At 46.0% G+C, this 20866-nt stretch overlaps 1 protein-coding gene across 3 annotated transcripts in view; it reads left to right on the top strand.

The window, feature by feature from the left end:
• Positions 1 to 17278, top strand: part of USP4 (ubiquitin specific peptidase 4) — a 147768-nt gene extending 130490 nt beyond the window's left edge. Inside the window, exons 18-23 of one of the 3 annotated variants that reach the window (XM_039547004.1) lie at positions 9862 to 9977; positions 10942 to 11091; positions 12665 to 12768; positions 14168 to 14256; positions 15164 to 15311; positions 17040 to 17278. In XM_039547004.1, coding sequence (XP_039402938.1) covers positions 9862 to 9977; positions 10942 to 11091; positions 12665 to 12768; positions 14168 to 14256; positions 15164 to 15283 — 579 coding nt within the window. In that variant the 3' untranslated portion in view covers positions 15284 to 15311; positions 17040 to 17278. Of the gene's footprint in view, positions 1 to 9861; positions 9978 to 10119; positions 10163 to 10941; positions 11092 to 12664; positions 12769 to 14167; positions 14257 to 15163 lie in introns of those variants that run through there. The other 2 variants (XM_039547005.1, XM_039547006.1) reach the window with 2 other exon arrangements.
• The last annotated feature ends 3588 nt before the right edge of the window (positions 17279 to 20866 follow it).

Below are 20866 nucleotides of genomic sequence, written 5' to 3'. Positions count from 1 at the left end.
TGGGCTAAAAGAAATATGATGATGATCAACAAGGACAAGTGCAGAGTCCTGCACTTGGGACGGAAGAATCCCATGCACCGCTACAGGCTGGGGATCGACTGGCTAAGCAGCAGTTCCCCAGAAAAAGACCTGGGGATTACAGTGGATGAGAAGCTGGATATGAGTCAGCAGTATGCCCTTGTTGTCAAGAAGGCTAACGGCATATTAGGCTGCATTAGTGGGAGCATTGCCGGCAGATCGAGGGAAGTGATTATTTCCCTCTATTTGGCACTTGTGAGGCCACATCTGGAGTATTTGTCCAGTTTTGGGCCCCCAACTACAGAAAGGATGTGGACAAATTGGAGAGAGTCCAGCGGAGGGCAATGAAAATTATCAGGGGGCTGGGGCACATGACTTATGAGGAGAGGCTGAGGGAACTGGGCTTGTTTAGTCTGCAGAAGAGAAGGGTGAGGGGGGATTTGATAGCAGCCTTCAGCTACCTGAAGGTGGGTTCCAAAGAGGATGGAGCTTGGTTGTTCTCAATGGTGGCAGATGACAGAGCAAGGAGCAATGGTCTCAAGTTGCAGTGTGGGAGGTCTAGGTTGGATATTAGGAAACACTGTTTCACTAGGAGGGTGGTGAAGCACTGGAATGGGTTACCTAGGGTGGTGGTGGAATCTCCATCCTTAGAGGTTTTTAAGGTCAGGCTTGACAAGGCCCTGGCTGGAATGATTTAGTTGGGTTTGGTCCTGCTTTGAGCAGGGGGCTGGATTAGATAACCTCCTCAGGTCTCTTCCAACCCTAACCTTCTATGATTCTATGATATTACTGATGAGCAAGTTATGAGTTTTCAAATGATGAGCATACCTTGTATAAAGATTATTACAGGAGAGTGTGAACATGGGTGTATTCTATCACACCAATCAATAGCTTCCCTGTAGCCACCTCAGCTGGCTCCATCTACTGGGCATCAAGAACTTTGAACATTGATTGAACAGATTTCAACTATATATAGACAATAGATTTCCAAAAGAGTCCTCACCTCCATTTGAAATTTTTTAGGGGTCCACAAATTAAGATTGTTGAAAACCACTGCTCTGGCAGACCTTGGCTTCCCTGCTCTGACTGCAAAAAGAATGAAGTACTATGTACCCACCCAGAGGTTCAAGGACCTATATAAGCATCCCCCTCCAGGCTCCCTTTAGCGGTACCAGCCACTGAAAAAGAAAGATAAGGGCGCCAGGCATCAACCCTAAAAAGGAGAGGACAAGAAGCTGACTTATTTGCATGGGAGCTTTATTCCACAGGTGGATTACAGATTTGTATTGCAAACCAGCAAGCTTTGCTGGGGTGTTACAATTTTACCCTTTGGGACACTGTTTTGAAGCTCAGTGACAAGCTTCCAGATGAGAGGAAACTGGAATTCCAGTCCTTAGTAAAGGAGGGTGTAGCGGGGCACTCACCCCACTCCGGCCCTGAAAGAGTTAAAAACCAGCCCTTGGAGAGGGCTGGGGCTGAGAGCCAATAAGAATAGGCTGATTGGGAAGGCAGCCACAACTGGGGCCACACCCAGTTAGGCCACAGCTGGCCCTATACAAGGGCTGTGAAGCAGGGGCTGAGTCAGTCTCTCTCTAGCTCTTGAGAGAGAAGGACCTGGCTGCCTGGGAGAGAAGGGTACTTGGGACAGAGCGGTGCTGGGGAGCTCCAGCCTGGCAACTCCCCAGGCTTCAGGCCTTGGTGAAGGCCTAAAGCAGGTACTAGGATTGCAAAGGTGCAGTCTGGGGTTAGGAGAGGCAGCAGGTCCCACCCACCCTTTGCCAATGATGAGCGGTTTACAGACTGAAGTCTGCCCCAGGGAAAGGGGACTAGATGATGACTGGCAGTAGCCACTGAGGCAAGGTGGGAATAGAGGGTTGGGGTTCCCCTGGGGGGGGAGACCCAGAGTGTGAGGACTGCCAGGGGTCAGAACCCCAGGGGAGGAGGCACCAGACACCGGCCAGTAGGGGCGCTCCGTACACTGGAGACCTAATTCCCAGGATGACCAGCAGGAGGCGCCACGTCGGTGAGTCTCGCTTCGCTACAGAGGGCAAGCTGGTCACCAGAACAGCTCTGCTCATGGGTTTTGATACAGCAGATTCTGCAGCATGGCCTCTATCACAATGAGGCGCTTTCCTGATTACACTCTTCTGGCCTCCCCCCAAAGGTGCAACAGACAGTTCAGGACTTACCTTTGAAGGGCTATCGCTCTTCTCAGAAAAGACAGACAAAACTCTGCATAGTCTCAAAGCAGCCCTGAAATCCCTGGATGTTTACACCCCAGCATCGAAGTGGAATGTATTCTGCCCTCATCAGTCCCAGTGTTTTCAGTGGTTTGCTCCTCAAGCCTAAGACCTGCCAAGGAGAAGGAGCAGGGGTTACAAACAATGACCACTGCTGGCCTCTGCTCTGCAGCTGCTTGTTCGTCAAAGCAGGCAGCATCTTCCAAGAGCTCTTTTTGATGGGCAGGGCAAGAGCAGAATACCAGTTCTGAGTGTCTATTCTTTTTCAGTTTTTGTAAACTGCCTGTCCAATTCTTTCTTGCTTGGCCCCACATCACAGCAGATCGGTGGGTTCTAAGCATGGTGGAAATGGGATACACGCTCCATTTTATTTCTACTCCTCTCATAAGACAGTATTACACAATCACCTCTCTCCTTGTAGTAGCTATAGTGGAAGTCCTTCCTTTATTCAGGAGAAAGGGGTTTTACTCCCAGTACTTCCTGAGCCTGTAAGCAAAAGGGGATCTCCAGGCCTATTTTAGATTTAAGACGGGTAAACAAATTCCTGAAAAAGTCAAAATTCCAGACGGTCATTCTAACTTACACTGTTCCTCCATTGGAGCTGGGGGACTGGTATGCTGCTCTCAACTTAAAGGATGCCCAGTTTCCCATGGAAATTCTTCAGAGCCACAGAATGTTTCTGAGATACCCTGTCAGTGACCGCCATTATCAGTTCACAGTTCTCCCCATCAATCTCTTGGCTGTCCCATGTGTTCTTACAAAGTGCTTGAGGCAGTAGCAGCATTCTTCCAGAAGATAGTCGTGCAGGTAAGGGAATACATGGAGCCCTGGCAGATAATTGGTTGATCCAGCTCGCAGATGGTGCCCAGCATTTGCATAATCCAATCCATCTACAACACACTAGACCTCCTGATCAACTCAGACAAGTCAGTCCTGTCTCCAGTCCAGAAAGTAGAATTTATTGGAGAGGTCCTGGCTTTACCACCATAGGCAAAGCTTCTTACATTGTGAAGCCTCATTCTGGACATAAGGCTTATTCGTTTACCACGGGGAAAAGTTGTTTAAGGCTCCTGGGACATGTGGCAGCGTACGCAGTGCAGTACACCAAACTGTGTCTTGGACGCCCTCAGGGCTGGGTAGCAGAGGTGTATCCTCCAAGAAGGCACCACATAGACGTTAATCTGTGTACCAAGCGGATAGACCCAATCAGTGTCCACAATGGAGTTCCTTTTGTCCCACCTTGACAATCTCTTACCCTAGTCATGGATGCCTCAGATCTGGGTGGGGGCTCACCCAGGACCCCTGGAGATATGTCTGTGGTCTCCTCAAGATCTGTCTACAGATAGCCTGTAGCCTCCCTGATGTTTATCTGTTTAGCTTGCATAGCGTACCTTCCTCACATCAGGGACAGGAAGTATTGGTGCTGATGGACAATATGTTCTCCATGTTTTATGTAAACAAGTAGGGAGGAGCCTGCTCCTGTCAGAAAGCAGTCCTGCTTTGGGACTTCTGCATCAGCAACTCTATACTTCTGAAAGTGGCCCACCTCCTAGGGGCTCAGAGTATGCTGGCAGATCACCTGAACAGGTTGTTTATCAATCACAAGTGGTCCCTTCGCCCAGATGTAGTAGCAAGGTCCATTCTGCAGCTCTGGGGAACTCACCAAGTGGATCTGTTTGCAAGAGAGGACAACACAAAATGTTACCAGTTCTGCTCCAGAGCAAGACACAGCCCAGGTTAATTGATGGATGTTTTTCTTCAGCGGCGGTCAGAGGATCTGCTGTACGCTTCACGCCCCCTCCTCCCATCCCTCTTCTGCTCAGAGTTCTGTGCAAGTTCAAAGACGACGAGGCCAGTCTTATACTGATCACCCTGGAATGGCCCTGTCAGCGCAGGTTTTCATAGCTCTTGGACCTCTGAATCAGTCTCCCACTATTCCTTACACTTCACGCAGGCCTAGTTTCACTCAGTCATGGCATCTCCTCCACCGCAACTTTCAGGCCCTTCACCTCATAGCCTGGGGTCTTCATGGCTAACAGCAGAGGAGTCCAGCTCCAGAGAGGTGCAGGAAGTACTGCTGAAGAGTAGAAAAACATCAGTAAGGACAACTTATCTTGCTAAGGGGAAGAGCTTTTCCACCTGGTTGAGGCTGAAAGAGGTCTCACCTATTCTTGCTTCTATTCAGCATATGCTGAATACATCTTTTGTATCTGAAACATCAGTGATTGGCAGTTTGCCAGGTGTACCCTATTCAGGCTGTTATATTGGTTTTTCAACCCTGAGGGCCATACGATTTTTAAAGGATTTAGACAGATTGTTTCCATGTGTACAGAGTCCTATTTCACCGTGGCACTTGAATTCATTCTTAACAAAGCTCATGGGTCCCCACTTCAAACCGCTAGTGATTTGCTCTCTGTTGCACTTTTCATTTTTAATAGCCATACATTGGCCAGGAGAGTAGGAGAGCTGAGGGCATTAATATCAGATCCTTCCTATACTTTTTTTTAATGTGGCTAATGTCTCCCTTTGTCCCCATCCAAATTTTCTTACGAAAGTGGTCTCCACTTTTCATATTAACCAAACAATTTTCTTGCTGACTTTCCCAAAGCCTCACATTAATAAGGGAAAGGAGAGACTGCACACTCTAGACATTAGAAGAGCCTTAGCATTTTATCTGGAATGGGCTAAATCTTTCAGGTCTTCATTTCAATTGTTTGTTGCATTTGTGCACAGAATGAAAGGCAGTGAGGTTTCCACACAAAGGGTTTCATCATGGATACCAATTGTATTTACCTGGGTTATCAGTTGGGTAACATGAATCCACCAGAGAGAGTACTGGGTCATTCAGCTAGATCCCAAGCATCCTCTGTGGCATTTTTGGCTCACATGCCCATATTAGGCATTTGTAAAGCAGCAACCTGGTCATCATGTCACTTGTTTGCCTCTCACTATTCAGTCTCTCAACACTCTAGAGATGCTAAATTTGGACAAGTGGTCCTCCAATCCCTGTTCAAATAGACTCCACACCCACTTCCACATGGGACTGCTTGTGAGTCACTGGCAGTGGAATGGACATGTGCAATCACTTGAAAAAGAAAAAAAACAGTTACTAAACTTACCATAGTTCTGGTACTTTTCGCCACAGCATTGCACTGGCATTCATGTTTGAATAGTTATCTGTGATGATCCTTTAATTGCTTCTGAGCCTGTTTTTCCTGTCAGCTTGGGTCTCCAGAACCCTGCCTTGTTAAGCCAGACATGCTAGCCTGCTGCAACACAAACTCAGGTCTGGTCCATGCCCCCAAAGCTGCAGACTTTAACCAAAAACTGCTCAGCAGGTCACCTATCTCCAGCACTCAGACACCCAGCACCCAATGGGATCCAAACCCCAAATAAATCCATTTTACTCTGTATAAAACTTATACAGGGTAAACTCATAAACTGTCCGCCCTCTATAACACTGATAGAGAGATATGCACAGCTGTTTGCTCCCCGAGGTATTAATCACTTACTCTGGGTTAATTAATAAACAAAAGTGATTTTATTAAGAATAAAAAGTAGAATTTAAGTGGTTTCAAGTAATTACAGACAATAAAGTAAGTCACCAAGCAAAAATAAAGCAAAACCACACAAGTCTGAGCCTAATATGTTAAGCAACTGATTACAGGTAAAATCTCAGCCTCAGAGATGTTCCAATAAGCTTCTTTCACAGAGTAGACTCCTTCCTAGTCTGGGCCGAATCCTTTCCCCTGGTACAGTCCTTGTTAGCTCCAGCAGACATCTTAGGTGGAAACTAGGGGTGTTCTCATGACTGGCAGCCCCCTTTGTTCTGTTACACCCCCTTTTATATCTTTGACACAAGGCGGGAATCTTTTGTCTCTCTGGGTCCCCACCCCTCCTCCTAAATGGAAAAGCACCAGGTTTAAGATGGATTCCAGTATCAGGTGACATGTTCACATGTCCTGTGAGATCCCAGCCTTCATTCTTCCAGGGCTGGCCCGCATATACCCAGGAAGGTTTGCAAGTAAACAGATCATTTACAACCAGTTGTCGTAGTCAATGGGAGCCATCAAGCTTCCAAATCACCATTAATGGCCCACACCTTGCATAATTACAATAGGACCTCAGAGTTATACTTCACATTTCTAGCTTCAGATATAAGAATGATACATACATGCAAATAGGAAGAATATATTCAGTAGATTATAAGCTTTGTAATGATATCTTACAAGAGACATTTTGCATAAAGCATATTCCAGTTATATCATATTCACACTTATAAGCATATTTCCATAAAACATGGAGTGCAATGTCACACTCTGTGTGAGGCCTGGGTAGCCTTATCTATAGTTATGGGTTATTTTAACCAGTTACCCACCCAAAGTGAGGTTTACATTCTTTACAAACTTTATATTATAGTTAACTTATTCTGAGGCCTAAAATAAGCTGTAGGACTAAATCCTAGGCCTTGGCCAAGCTACATGTCTTAAAGGCCTGAGGCCTGTAGGCCCTATGTTACGACATAAACATTCACCTCTATATTCACCTCACCTACTTTACTGTGTGAGAATTGAGCTCCCAAGGTCGACTACAGCAGCAATAAAAGTGGGACTTTATGGTGTACAGCAGAGTCGAGACAGTGCTCTGTCTCTCATAATTACTTTTACTAATCAACCAAACAACAACATGTGCTGCAGTCTGGTGAAGGAGAGAGAGACCAACACAGAACTCTCAGTATTTGCATTACTCACATCATGGCTTGTGGGAAAACTCAAAGTGTTAGCCCTCATTCTCATCATCATCCTTACCACCAGTGGTTGTCATCCTGGTGTCTTCCCCCTGCAAGGCATGCCGGCAGGGATACAGCTTAGATAATGGGCTAATGCCGACACCCACTGAAATTCATATTTATTTATGAAGATTTTAACTCCTTTTCCTTATTTGAACTTCCACAGCCTTCTACTTTCCAGGTGCCCTGTTTTTCATAGGCTAACTTGTTAATGAGTGTAAGGGAAACTCGTATTTACCTCACCTTATCAACATGGTAACAGGCAGTTATCTTAAGGAATTCTCTAACATTTCGCCCTCCCTCCCAAACATAGACTAGGCTCAGCAGGTTTATTATTAATTTACTTATGCAAACTTTATATTATAGTTAACTTATTCTGAGGCCTAAAATAAGCTGTAGGACTAAATCCTAGGCCTTGGCCAAGCTACATGTCTTAAAGGCCTGAGGCCTGTAGGCCCTATGTTACGACATAAACATTCACCTCTATATCCTAAATACACCTGATACCTTTATCCTTGGCTATAACTGTCTTTGTTCTTAAACATTTGCCCTTGCATTTGGCTGTATTAAAGCATGTATTGTTGGATTCCACCTGACTCACCAGGAGTTCTGAACACTTTATATGTGACTTGTGCTCATTTACCACTCCACCAGTTCTTGTATCATGTGCATACTTTATCAGCAGTGATTTTACTTTCATTCTTGATAAAAATACTAAATAACACTGAGTCAAGAACTAATCTCTGCATAGCCCCACTAGAAATTAATTCCCCAGTAGTTAATTCCTTATTAACAGCACACTTTGAGATCTGTCAGACAGATTGTAATCCATTTAACACAGGCCATATTGATTTTGTATAACATTAGTTTTTTATTCTGAATGTCATACAGTGTAAGTTGAACTCCTTACAAAGTCTGAGTATATTAGGTCAGCACAGTTACCTTTTTTCAACCAGACTTGGAATCTTGTCAAAGAGCAGTATCAAGTTTGCCAATACCTATTGTCCAGGAGACCATGTTGATTGGTATTAATTTATATTTCTGTTCTTTAACTCTATTGATAGGACTGTCAGCCATTTCACTGTTTTGCCTAGGATCAGTGTCAGGTTAACTGACCTAGAGTTACCAACATCATTTCAGCTACCCCTTTTTAAATACTGGCAAAACTCTGGGTTTGCTGTAACCCTCTGGAACTTCCTCAGCTTTCCAAAACTTGTTAAACATTAATAACCAAGCTCCTCTCCCAACCCCTTTAAAATTTTTCGGTACAAGTTATCCAGACAAAATGTTTAACTTTAATAGTAGATACTGTTTAGCATTCTCCTTAGCAACTGTCATATGATATTGATATATTGTTCAGACTGGATCCAAATACAGAACAGAAATATTTATTAAACACATCTTTTTCTGCTTCATTATTGACAATATTTCCCTCTAGTAATGGGCCTAGAGTGCTAGACCATTGCTAGGATTGCTTTTGTTCCTGATATATTTATAAATGCCTTAACAATACTGGCTATAGATATTTTGTTGATATACCTTTAGGTTCAGTTATTAATTGCTTGTGTTTCTTAACTTCTTATTTATATTATTGCTATTCAGCTCCTTCTCCCCATTTATGTAATGATTTTTGGTTTTAGTTTTATTGCTGCTTTCATGTTACTCTTAACCAAGATAAGGCAGGTGAGGCAGTATCTTTTATTGGACTAATGTTATCTCACCCTCCTTGTCTCTCTAGTATCCTGGGATTGACAAGCCTACAATAACAGTCGTAACCAAGATGACTTATTAATCAACAGCCTTTTTCTCTGATAAGGAATTGTACATTTTTGGGGAAGCAAGTGAAATGTTCTTAAACAATCTCCAGCTTTCATTCATAATTCTCTATTTACATTTTTCCTCCCAGTCAATTCAGCAAAATAATTTTGGCTTTGAGAAACTGGCCATTTGAAAGCTGCATATATGTATGTAACTAGTTGAGTGTATTCTGTTTGCTCAACACAAATGTAACCAGCTCTCAATCCCTTATACCTGGGCAGCCACTACTTTTTTGGTCAGTGATCAAATTCTTTCTGTCAGAATGAGATTTCCTATAGAGTCACACTCTGGGAGCAACATTTCCTGTGTTACAAATGTTAGAAACTCCAAAGATGTTTCACGAGTGTATGGCCCCTGCTGTAATTCAGTGTTTTTTTTCCTCCAGATAATAAATGCACATCCTTTTCTCTGGTCTTATCTGATGATCTGTAATAGACTGCTGCCAGTAACCAATCTGGTTAATAGATTTTAAGATCAGAGTGGACAATTATGATTGTCTTATTGTACTTATTTGTTTCCCCCTTCCTTGCTCCTTTTTTTGTCTCTTGTTGTACAATAAGATTGTTAGCTCTTCAGAGCAGGGACTGTCTTTTCCTTCTCTGTTTATGAACAACTGACAAAATTCCTTTCTGCTTTAGGGCTAACTTCAGCTGTAAACATCTTCATGCAAGAAACTGTTTTTATTAATTACCTCTATAAAATGCTTTGCATAGCTGTGAGCAATAGAGATTGTGGGTATTGATGTTGGTGTTGTGGGCGGAAAGAAAGAGGCTGGCTGCCTACATCCAGGAAAGGATGGATCGTCAAACAGTCATCACTGGAGCAAGAGAGGAATGGGGAGGGTTCATTTTGAAGATAAAAAAGAAATGGCAGGGAACTGTGTTGGAATGGGACACAAATAACCTGTATGGGGACATGGGAAGGTGGTTCCAGATGCCTAGGATGAGCATAATCATTTTCAGGATACAGATGGTTAACATGCATCCTTTTTGGTAGGCATTTGAAAAGGATGAAAGTATGTTACAGTCACAGAAGAAGAAAACTACTGTCGCTCTTAAAGACTGTATAGAACTCTTTACTACAATGGAAACGCTTGGTGAACATGACCCTTGGTAAGTTTACCACCCAGCTGTTTGGCAGACATATTACTTGGACTATCTTTATATATACTATAAACTAACAATATTGTTTGGGTAAAGGTTTCCCCACACTATTCTTTCTGAGCATCTTACTATCCTACCCCTGTCCCCACAGCCACAGCTCTGCCACTGCACCTCAGTCCTCAGCAGCAAGAGAGGTAATGTTACCTTAACAAAAACAAAACCCAATTACTCTGTTGCCTTTAAAAAGCTGCTGTATTTATTATTCGTAGGCTCTGTGTAGTTCTGCCACCTCAGACTTGACCTTTAGCACTCATGCTGTTGTAGTCCTAACACCCCACCCTGTGTGGTTCTCTCACTCTACCTCATTTATTACCAGGTGGAAGCAGGCCGACCTGGTGTTCTCTAACACAATACTACCTTTGTTCTAGTGCGCCAGTGAAACTGACAAAATGTCTTCCCTTCAGAAACTTGGAAATCTAGCCACTTTCACTCTGCCACTTGGGCAGGGAGTACAGCAGAGGGGAGGGAGGAGCAGAGGGGAGGATTGGAAAGGAAGCAAATAAGGACAGAAGACAAGACAGGAAGAGGACAGTGAGGAAAAACATCCTGAAAATACAGTGCTCCAGGAGTTTTTCTTACAGCTCATCCTGGCTCCTGCATTCCCTCAGAAGAGGAGAGAGATGCTGAGCAATGGCATTTGGGTAGCAGTAGGTGGGGACATGGTGAGTGCATGAAGGCGGGAGGGAGGATGTACTGGGGGAAGAAGAGATTGGATATGTGAGGAAAAATCAGAGTGATGTTCTCAAAGCCTATTTAAAAAACAAAAAAAAAGACAAAGGTGACTACAGCCTGGGATAGTAATAGGCATTTTATATGTTAATCAAAAAAAGGTTGTTTGTAAAAGGGGTTTGAGACCCTTGGATAGAAGGCAGATATCAAAGGTGTTTCATGCCTATTTATACTCCTTTCTCAGGTACTGCCCTAACTGCAAGAAGCATCAGCAGGCCACAAAGAAGTTTGATCTATGGTCTTTGCCCAGGATTTTGGTGGTGCATTTAAAACGCTTCTCGTACAACAGATACTGGAGGGATAAACTTGACACTGTGGTTGAATTCCCCATCAGGTAAGGTTCTTTACCAGCAAGTCATAACTGGACAGAGCAAGAAACTCCACTTTTGATGTAGCAATTGTATGGGCTCCTCATTGGAGACATAGCTCAAGATAGGATTCTGCCTCCAGAGCCACAAGCCAGTAAACCTTAGTGAAGCTCTAGTAATTGTCTAGGGAAAGGGGGTGCTACCTGCATCTGTGATACTTGGAGCTATGACTCTGCAGAGTTCCTGAGCTTAGCAAGGATGGGCCTGGCCACTATTTGGCTAGGATGCTGCTGAGAAAATCCGGTGTTGTAAAAAGTGGTATTGGTGATTCAACGTCTTTACAATTCCCTCAGAGTCAGTTTTGAACCATGTCCCAGCAGACCCTGAACGCTTTTGTCCTTTAAAGATTCTATGACAATTTTCATGAGTGTCAGGGTGGAGAGTGTTGGCAACAGTGTGTCCAGGCCAAGTTCTACACCAGAGATTTCTATGCTGCCTAACCTCCCCTGCAGCTTCACTGAATATTCTTTCCTTCCCTTCCAAAATACCAACTGTGTAGATCCACTAGGATTTCCAGTTCAGTGTTACCTCTACTTAAACAGTAGTGTGCAGCACTTGGGAAAAAAAGGTACTGTGTGAGGTATGAAAGTTGTTCATCTGGCAAAGCATAGCAGGAGTCCTCTTTAGGTAATGGTATCTGTGTCCTGGAAGCAGATACGGTACATACCTGGAGATCCTTTTTGGAAGTCAGGTATCAGTGTTATTTCTGATCTCTGTGTCCATAATGCTCCTGGAATAGGTCGCTGGCAGGCATTGAACCTGACACCTCTGGATCTAAAAGCATGAGCCTCTTACTGTAGTAGTCTCTCTACGTAGCTGTGAGTACTTTGACCCATCAATCTTTTCCCTAGTCGGGGATATTGCAGATTATGTATTCCTTATAACACCCGATCTTAAACCGAACTTCACACCCTCGATAATCTGTATGTTATTCCCTGATAACCAGAAACTTCTATGCTTAAACTCTGTGCCGTTCACTTTTTTAAACATCATCTTAATAAAATTTTTAAATCTGCCCTTTAGAGGAGGATGGAGCCACACTGTTAGTGTGGATTACATGTATGTTGTATGACCATCAGTGTCGTCCCTCTGCATCCTCTACCAAGAGAAGGCCTTGCACTCATCCATACATCTCAGACACTACCATCCCACTGCAGGACATAGGCCTACCCAGTGCTGCTCCAATCCCTCATATGGAAGAGCTTGACTTCTTCATGCTTGTTTTACATTGATTGGTGTTGGCATGGCACTTAGCCATCCTCTCTCACTAACCACACAGCAACACTTGTGTTTGCCAGTAACGGTCATTCCTGACAGCAAACAAACTGGCTGATGCCATCCATATTACAGCTGCCTAAGGGGGCGACATCAGTGGCTTGTGGGTCAAATAGGTCATTAATAATTAAAAAGGGAAAAACAGCATTGACTGGGCAGGTTAGCCCTTGGCTGTTTACAGTGATTCATTATTACTAGGCCTTTCTCTTATTATGTACAATAATAATTGTGTACAATAACAATGTGTTCTTACTTTTTTCTTAGGGATTTGAGCATGTCTGAGTTTGTCTGTGACCCAGCAGCTGATCCGTATGTGTATGACCTCATTGCAGTGTCCAATCACTATGGAGCTATGGGAGTAGGCCACTGTGAGTAACTACCTGTCTGTTCTTTATCTGCAGGTGGACGGGAGGGCTGTGTGCGTATGGGAAAATCACTGTCGGGAGAGCAGTGACTCTCTCTCTGGGGAGTGGGGACTCATGATGGATGGGCACTAGTGGTGGGGATGTTGGGGCTGCAAGTTGCTCAATCCATCCCTATGTTTCACAGCTGTGGTTCTGCCCTGAAAGCCAAGGGAGCAAATTCAATCAGAGTTTACAGCGCCCACCCCCTTAACCCTTGGCGGTCCATGGATTGATTGCATCCCTGTAAGGAGGCAGGCAGTAAGGCAGTAAAAGATGTGCTCCACCCCATTTAAACCTCATCAGCAACAGGGAGCCCCTAGCCATTCTATGGGTGGACTGCTGCATCCACACTGGGATCTGGCCATTGTGGAGGGCGGGGCCTTGGCTAATGAAGAAGAAATTAGGACGGTTGGTAGGACTGGTCAGAAAGCTGTTTGGGCAGCATTAAACTTCAATGCTGAGATCACAACAAATGTAATGTTCAGCTGTAGTTTACTGTGCGCCTTCTGTGTTTTATTGGACACGTTCTGGTAAACAATAGAGCTGTTAACCATTAAAATAGGAATAAGAATATACTGTGCAATGAAACTAGTTGGTAACACTGCTTCTGGAACCTGAATTTCTGCTGTTCCTCACTCTGGTGCTTAGTGTGCAATGTGATGCATTGTTTAGTTTTTTGCCTTTATATTGTCCTTGTTTAAAAAAAAAAAAAAAGCGAGAGATAAATGATATGGAAGGACTTGTCTTGTGGTGCTTGGGAATGCCTTACTGTGTAGGGATGTGGCTGGCATTTCCAGTGGAGGCTGTACATTCCTTCCACTAGCAAATGCTCACATCTGTGTGCAGTTCCTGTAAACTCAAGAAAGCTCTCTATTGCACATGGTCAGTGTCCTGTGAGGCTGAGAGCAGGATGAAATTTTGCAGGATTCAAAACAAGATTGGCCTTCTGTTTGTACAACCAGGAAAACCACAGTTAGCATTAGATTAGGATTATTTTAAAATATAAATTTGGAGTGGGTATAAACCCTCTGCTCCAGAGCAAAAGCCAACCACTGACTGAAAGATCAAAGAGAAATTTAAGTTTCTTACACCCTCCTCTGAAGCATTTAGGATGGGCCACTGTTTAGAATAGGATTGTGGTCTAGATGGACCTAGCCTCTGATCCACTGTGTTCCAGTGTTACTGATATCGCTTCTGAGCAATGAAACCCAAGCTCCAACCTCTTTCTCTTCCCCCGCACACTTACTTTGTACCTTTTATTGATGGAGTTATCAGAATTGAGTGTGATCGGGGTATTACAGTTACACTAGTGAGCCCCCTGCCTTACTGCTGAATGTAGATAGCCACTCTGTTTGTGTGACAGATACTGCATATGCAAAGAACAAAGTGAATGGCAAATGGTACTACTTTGATGACAGCAGTGTATCAATGGCTTCTGAAGATCAAATAGTGGTGAGTACTTGGACTTAGACTAATTCAAGATGGGGGAAATCCCCAGATATAAAACCCAGGAGCATGCTGGGATGGACCTAGATGTTTTCTGCCTCTTAATCAAATCATCGTAAATACAGGCTAGAATCTGCTGTGGATTGAGGTCAGATTCAAGCTGACGATGCTGTGAAGGAGCAGCAGACTTCCGTGGAATCATAGAATATCAGGGTTGTAAGGGACCTCGGGAGGTCATCTAGTCCAATCCCCTGCTCAAAGCAGGACCAGTCCCCAGACAGATTTTTGCCCCAGATCCCTAAATGGCCCCCTCAAGGATTGAATTCACAACCCTGGGTTTAGCAGGCCAATGCTCATACCACTGAGCTATCCCTCCCGGCCCCCACGTTGTGCTGCTGAGGTTGCTCTATGCATTTTGGAATGGGTCAAACGTCCCTTCTTGCATGAAAAGCCATTGGCGGGGATTTTCTTTTGTTACAAGGACATCTCTGCAAAGATTCCGTAGTTGAGGTTCCTGCTAATACACCTTTGTGTGGAGGGGCTGGCTTCTCAGAGCAAAGCCTGAATGGCTTGCCCCTGAGCCTGATAGGCTACATACAGCCTTCCCAGGATCCCCAGGCTGTTCAGCTCTCTGCACAGACAGTGGGGAAGAGAGGACACTAAGGTGATACGAAAGCATTTCCTGGATTGTTTCTCTTGTTTTAGATATTGAAGCTCCATAAATCTCTACATACAGCCTATATTACAGGCCATACTTCCCTCTAGGCCTCCAGCCTCCACGTGAGGCAGAGAAGTACTGAGCTGCCCTATTGGGAGTCTGCGATAGGTTATCTCCTGCATCATCAGCTTTCCAGAACTGTGCTTCGTGGATGGTTTCTTTTCCTCAGATTGGTTTTCTTTCCTTGTTTGGCAGACAAAAGCCGCATATGTGCTATTCTATCAGCGGCGGGATAGCAAGCAGCACGTAGCCCCGTCTCTGCCTGCAGAAAGTGAGCTGGCATCGGAAGAGTGTGACGGCATGGATACCAACTGAGCCCAGCCTGCTGCGCTTAGACTGCTCGGTAGAGTTCTTTGTTTGACGCCATGTCTGAAGCATCTGAGAATTGCTGTTCTGCCTTCAGTAGGATTCTCAAGCAGGAAATCTAGTGTTGGGAGTTTAGTGCCCGGTGTCATAAGATAGCACGGGGGAGCCAAGAATGAGCTGACACAGGGTATCTAGAGGCCAAAAATTACATATATCAAAGCTTCAATAAAATTTTTGTAAATCTGGCTAGACTGTGTGGCTGGAGCTGGGAAAGGAGAGGCTTGGGCTGGGCTGAGTTGTGGGGCTGGAGCTGGGGCCTGGGGCGAAGAGGGTGACTGCAGGCTGTTGCAGAGATTACAGAGAGGTGTCATTTGGGCATGAACGCTACTCCTGTGGTGTGTCTGTTGACAGCTCTGTGCGTAGCTGTCAGGCCCAGTCCAGATTTTCTCTGTCTAATCCCATCAGCTTTAGTGTCCGGAATTCCTGCTATGGCTCCAGCAGTGCCTCTTCCACACTCCCCAGTCCACGTGGCCACAGCTCCTGGTGTCTCTTCTTCTTTCTGCCTTTGCACCTTTTTTCCTGTGCTGAGCAGCTGGGTGCATTTGCTCTGGTCCCTGTATGCTGGTGACATCTTTGACTATTCTGGACAGCTGAGCCATGGGCCTTTCCTACATTCAGACATATCATTTTGGTCCCAAAAAAGTAGAAAGTTCATTGGAAATGAAATGCAGCACCCCTGGCCACTGCTGCGTGGAGAGAGCTATACTCTGATTGCAAAATATACGCACTTCTATGTGTACAATAGGATTTCAGCTCTGGCTCCTGCTGTTAGCACTATCACAGGGTGAGGTCTCAGCCTTTGAGACCCTAAATTCAGTCAGGTCTTGTCCTATTCATTCATATTTCACAGTCCTTTGTGCCAGTTCCCATGGAAACCTGCTGATGATCCCTAGAATGACAACCCCTCAATTGAGTTTGTCCCCTTCCCCCACAGCCCTGTGAAACCATGAGGGTTCTGTGCACCAGTGATCACAGCTTCTGTGTGATCTCCACAGCTGCTGTGTAGACAGCCTTACATAGCACCCCCCCAGATGCTAATCCTTTCCAGGAGCTGGCCCAGTCAGAAAGTGGCCTCACTCCAGTCCAGCCCTCCCCAGTGCTAACTCTTCCGTTTCCCCATTGCTGTCCACACTGGTTCCATGCCACTACCACCCCATACAGGCACTGCCAGCTGCCCAGGCCTCCCACTTGTTTATTTCCTAGAAGTTAAGGGGGTGGGTGGGGGGAGGGAGGAAAGGCACCATGTGGGAACGCACTACAGGATTAAAGCTGCATTCGCTAGGTTTGCTGTAAAGGAGAAGGGAGCTGCTGTGTCCCCAGCCCTCTGGTTAGCATTGCGCTGCTGCTCTGCAGAGCAGCTCTTTTAAAGCACTGAGGTTTGAGTTGTTTAGCTCAGAATTGCTGATGCTTCTGCTGTTTGGTTCTTGGTTTGTTTGGGTTTTTACACCTGGCTTAAGTGGATATTATGTTTCTTTTCTGTCTCCCTCACTAGGGGCTAAGTTTAAACTGTAGCACTGCACTGGGTTTTTTTGTTTAGCATCTTTGATTATGGGGTTTCCACCTTTTTAAAGTAAAAATTTGGGGAGACAGTGGGGAAAAGGTAAGAAAAGATCCTGTTAAAAATGAAGAACAACATAATGTAACAAATGTGGTTCCCCTTCTATATTGACACAAGAAACCTTCCCATTTTCCTTTGTATGGTCAGACTGAAAAGGCATCCATCGGGCTGAAGGCTGATTCTTGGATGCTGAATTGAAATCTCTTCTAATATACTGCAGTTAAAAGGATGACAGGAATCTGGCCTTCTCCTCTGCCTGTCAGCTGATTGGGTTCTGATTGGTGTGTACATTCTGTATAATGTCAAATCTGCTTTTAGACTGGCACTTTGTAAGTGACTGGCTTTATTGTACAAAGAGGAAATAAAGAAGAGTGGTTTGCACTGAATTGGGACTTTCTAGTGTTGTCAACCTTGCTTCTCTGAATTCGGATCAGAATGAATAGGACACAGGCTAGTTCACAGGGGACTGCCCCTGGGAGGAGACTGAAAGGCAGGAGGGGAATGCTGGTACCACAAGGATTCCAGCTTATCTCCTACTCACTGATCCCCCAAGCACAGGTGGCCCACATGAAGTGCACACACTGCTACCATAAGAATGACCATATGGGGTCAGACCAAAGGTCCATCTAGCCCAGTATCTTCCATCAGTGGTCAATGCCAGGTGCCCCAGAGGGAACGAACAGAACAGGTAATCATCGAGTGATCCAGCCTTTGTCAGCCAGCTGGACCAGTTCAGGATCTGTGTGCTTCTGTGCAGCTGATCTGCACCAGATCGCCAGGAACAATTCTCATATGCTGTCAGGTTTCATTCCTAGGGGTATGTCTACACTACAAGAGTAGTTCGATTCAACTTAATTCGAATTTGTGGAATCGACCTTACGAAGTCGAATTTGTGTATCCACACTAAGGACACTAATTCGACTTTGTGAGTCCACACTAACGGGGCCAGCGTCGACTTTGGAAGCGGTGCACTGTGGGAAGCTATCCCACAGTTCCTGCAGTCCCCGCTGCCCATTGGAATGCTGGGTAGAGCCCCCAATGCCTGCTGGGGGAAAAAATGTGTCGAGGGTGGTTTTGGGTAACTGTCATCATTGAACCGTCAATCACGCCCTCCCTCCCCGAAAGCGCCTGCGGGCAATCTGTTCGTGCACTTTTCTGGTCAGTGACAGCGCGGACGCCACAGCACTGCGAGCATGGAGCCCGCTGCAGTTATGGCCGTTTTCACCTCCTCGCGCCTTATCGTCCACCTCTTCCACAGTCAGCTGCTGAGAAATCGGGCTACTTTTCAATGGTGCTGCAAGCACTGGTGGACCATAGGGGACGTTTTACCAACATCAACGTCGGGTGGCCAGGCAAGATTCATGACACGCGTGTTTTCAGGAACTGTGGTCTGTTTAGACACCTGCAGGAAGGTAGTTTCTTCCCGGACCACAAAATAACTGTTGGGGATGTGCAGATGCCTATAGTGATCCTCGGGGACCCAGCCTACCCGCTAATGCCCTGGCTCATGAAGCCCTATACAAGCGCCTTAGACAGCGACAAGGAACTCTTCAAGTACCAGCGAGCAGCGTGACCTGTGACTGTTCAGTTTCTTTACAGAGAAGCTGAACCTGCCCCTGTTTCTTTACCCAGTTACTGTTGACTATCCTCTGAAGTTACATACCCCGTTTCCCCCACTTCCAACACACGTGTAAAAATAAAATACATGTTCCATTGTTACTTAACAAACGTTTCTTTATTAATGACTTCGCGTTAAAGGGTTGAAACTGGGATGCAGACTGTGCTGCGTAGGGTGTGCAGTGATGTAAAGACCGCCTCTAAACTCGAGGAATGACAGGCTCCTGCTCCTAGAGCGGTCCGCAGTGCCAGACTGGTTGTTTCAATGGAGCCTGCCATCCCTCCTTTTTGGGATTCTGTGTGCGGGGGCTATGTGACCTTGTGGCGGAGGAGGACGGATACAGATTCCTCTGCTGCGTGACTCTGCGGTCCAGGACAAGGACTGCTGCATAAGATCTGTAACCGCCCTCCCCCGCTACAAAGTCACGTCCCCCCCCACCACACAGAACCTGGAAACCACCTCCCATAGTGACTGCACTGTGTGTGTGACCTGCTGCTGATCCTGCCCCCGTGTCTGTACCCTGGTAAAGGTGACCATCCTATGCAATTTACCAACCCCCTTCCCCCCCCCCCCCAAACACAGTCTTCTGTAAAAAAAAAACATGACGGAAACAGTAATTAACAGCAAAGTATTTTTAATAATTAACTAGACAGTTAGGGGATGAAACTGGGATTTGGGCTTGGGTGAGTCAGGAAGGGAAGGACTTCTCAAAATTTAGGGTATGAGAGCTTTTGGGTACTTGAGCACTCTGCTGGGGGGCAGTGACAGTTTTCACGGCTCCTGGCGCCACTCCTTCTGGTTATTTTGGGTGAGGGGGGTATGGGACTTTGTGGCGGGGGAGGGCAGTTGCAGATACACTGAAGGGGGGCTCTGTCTTCCTGCCTGCGGTCCTGCAGAACATCCACAAGGCGCCGGAGCGTGTCCGTTTGCTCCCTCATTAGTCCAAGCAGCGTTTGAGTCGCCTGCTGGTCCTCTTGACGCCACCTGTCCTCCCGTTCGCTGTGTGAGCGCTGGTACTGGGAGAGGTTCTCCCTCCTGGGGCATTTCCTGTGTGGCTGGTCAGAGCATCCAAGCTCGGACTGCTGTCCAGAGCGTCAACAGAGTGGTGCACTGTGGGATAGCTCCCGGAGCTACTAAGGTCGATTTCCGTCCACACCTAGCCTAATTTGACATAGCCGTGTCGAATTTAGCGCTACTCCCCTTGTCGGGGAGGAGTACAGAAGTCGAATTAAATAGCTTTGTGGTGTGGACGGGTGCACGGTTAATTCGAACTAACGCTGCTAAATTCAAATTAAAGTCCTAGTGTGGACCAGGCCTAGGTTTGGATTGTTGTCACTTCTGGAACAATAAAGGTTTAACTCTCCTATCAAAATGAGGATTTTGCCATAGCCTTCTTATAGTATCGCTAATGCTCCACCGTTGAGAGAGGGTGATTGCAGTATTCTGAACTACCATGAAATAATGTCACTAACTCCCTCAGTAACCATGTTGCTACTCAAAAATCAATGATTAGCCCAAACTCATAAGTTCTTAGCACTGCCTTCAAAGAGATCTGCGTCTGAGTGCAGAGAGGGATTTGGCTGACTGGTTGTTTCTCCATCAATTTAATGTGTGATGGTGGATTTTGGTTTCCATGGCAGTACAAACAATGGCTGCTTCTCACCTCCTTAGCCAAATTAACCAAGTCTTGCCTGTCATACTGGACTATTCATAGCCTTTGGAGTAGTGCACCCTCTATTTTTTTAATATGCATGTGCAGAGTGAATTTTGTTATGGGCACCAATATGGAGGTGATGTGTCACCTCCATATTGGTGCCCATAAATCACCTCCATATTGGTGCATATAACAAAATTCATGTGGCAGGGGTGGGACTGAGGAGTTTGGAGTGTGAGGGGGGCTCAGGGCTGGGGCAGAGAATTGGGTGTGGGAGGGTGAGGGTTCCGGCTGGGGGTGGAGCCAGGGATGAGGGGTTCAGGGTGCAGGAGGGGGCTTTGGGCTGGGCAGAGGATTGGGGTATGTGGGGGGGTGAGGGCTCCAGCTAGGTCTGCCGGCTCTGTGGTGGGGCTGGGGATGAGGGGCTTAGGGTGCAGGCTGCCCTGGGGCTACAGTGGGGGAAGAAAGGACTCCTCTCAGCTCTTTCTCCCCACAGCAGCACCTGGGCTGGGGGAGGGGGATAGGTGCCTCTCCCTGCCACGGCAGCTCTGGGGCTGAGGTTGCAGGAGAGGCGCCTCTTCCCTAGCCATGGCAGGTCCGAGGCTGGAGGAGAGGCATCTCTCCCTGTCGCAGCACTGAGCACCCGCACAGCGCCTAATAGGCTGTGATGCGACTGCGCAGTTTAGAGGGAATTTAGCTATG

The sequence above is a fragment of the Mauremys reevesii genome, linkage group 7 (assembly GCF_016161935.1).
Source record: "Mauremys reevesii isolate NIE-2019 linkage group 7, ASM1616193v1, whole genome shotgun sequence".
Classification (NCBI taxonomy): Eukaryota; Metazoa; Chordata; order Testudines; family Geoemydidae; genus Mauremys; species Mauremys reevesii.
Note: the sequence above shows the minus strand (reverse complement) of the source record. Positions and strands in the feature narration are given on the sequence as shown.